Source organism: Teleopsis dalmanni, unplaced genomic scaffold (genome assembly GCF_002237135.1).
Source record: "Teleopsis dalmanni isolate 2A unplaced genomic scaffold, ASM223713v2 unscaffolded_contig_5494, whole genome shotgun sequence".
Classification (NCBI taxonomy): Eukaryota; Metazoa; Arthropoda; class Insecta; order Diptera; family Diopsidae; genus Teleopsis; species Teleopsis dalmanni.
Window position 1 is genome coordinate 1 of NW_024036876.1, and position 1,311 is coordinate 1,311.

Consider the following 1,311-nt stretch of genomic DNA (forward strand, 5'->3'; position numbering starts at 1 on the left):
CGACTGCTGCCGACGAAATAAATGCTTGCCTTAAATCATCAAATCTTTGGCGCTATGTGAAGAAACTTCAACTGGTAACAAACATGAGTTGCATTGGTAAACGATACATCTGCTGAAGAGTTCTCCAAGCAATTGCTGTAAATCGGTAATGGCCGTGTAGCTGTTGAAGAATCGAGCGGATTAATTGCATTTCCTTCAAATTTTTGCAATTTCGTTTCATCAAAAGACGAACTCATCAATGAAGTATTTCCGATCATTGATAATCATAAAAACAAAAAATGGTTGAGTGAGCGAGCAATTTTGGCAGCTAAGAACAAAGATGTGAATGACTTAAACTTTGTAATTCAAAATCAAATCGTTGGTACTCTGCATACATTCAAATCTATTGACTGTGTAACAAACGAAGAAGAAGCTACCAACTATCCAACTGAATTTTTGAACTCCTTAGATGTGCCTGGCTTACCACCGCACAATTTACAATTAAAGATTGGTTCGGTAGTCATTATGCTTCGAAATCTAAACCAACCAAAACTATGCAATGGAACGCGTTTAGTGATAACAAAACTGATGGCCAATGTGATTCACGCAATGATACTCAAAGGAAAATTCAAAAGTGATGAAGTTCTCATTCCGAGGATTCCAATGATCTCAATCGATATGCTCTTTGAGTTTAAACGAATTCAATTTCCTATTCGGCTTGCATTCGCTATGACTATAAATAAATCACAAGGTCAATCCTTTAGTGTTTGTGATCTGAATCTAGAAAATGCATGTTTTTCACATGGTCAATTGTACGTGGCATGTTCACGTGTAGGCAAACCATCTGCTTTATTTGTTCTTGCGCCTGATAAAAAAACAAAAAATATCGTATATCACAAGGTTCTTTATTGAAGAGAATCAATCAGAGTGCAACCCATAGGTTCTTGCTGACAGACTATTAAAATAATTAATTATATATCAATATCCTAATAAACTATTGAATACAATAAATTTTTTGTATTCATTTTATTACTTTAATAAATTTCTAAATTTAGTTTACCTATAATTTAATATAACATTTATTGACTGTTACGCGGTACGAAGTTCGCGGGCTCACCTAGTAAAGTTATATATAAAATAATTGAAAAACAACTGAAATGTAAAAGCACGGTTAATTCGTGTTTTCCTATTTTTTAATCTTGTTAAATCTAAATCTTGATAATTCGTAAACCCCTCTAATTCGTAAAAAATACTGTTTTCTTGCGATTTTGAATTATCGGGATTCGACTGTATAAGCGTTCTTTCAGAGTTGCCATCAAAAACATTGCTTAT

At 33.4% G+C, this 1,311-nt stretch overlaps 1 protein-coding gene across 1 annotated transcript; it reads left to right on the forward strand.

Moving 5' to 3' along the window:
* Positions 1-226: 226 nt before the first annotated feature.
* Positions 227-867, forward strand: LOC119665449 (ATP-dependent DNA helicase pif1-like; the record flags this gene model as incomplete). The annotated part of the gene is made up of 1 exon (XM_038074672.1): positions 227-867. A coding segment is annotated over one exon (641 nt), but the record flags the coding sequence as incomplete, so codon positions are not given.
* Between the last annotated feature and the right edge of the window lie 444 nt (positions 868-1,311).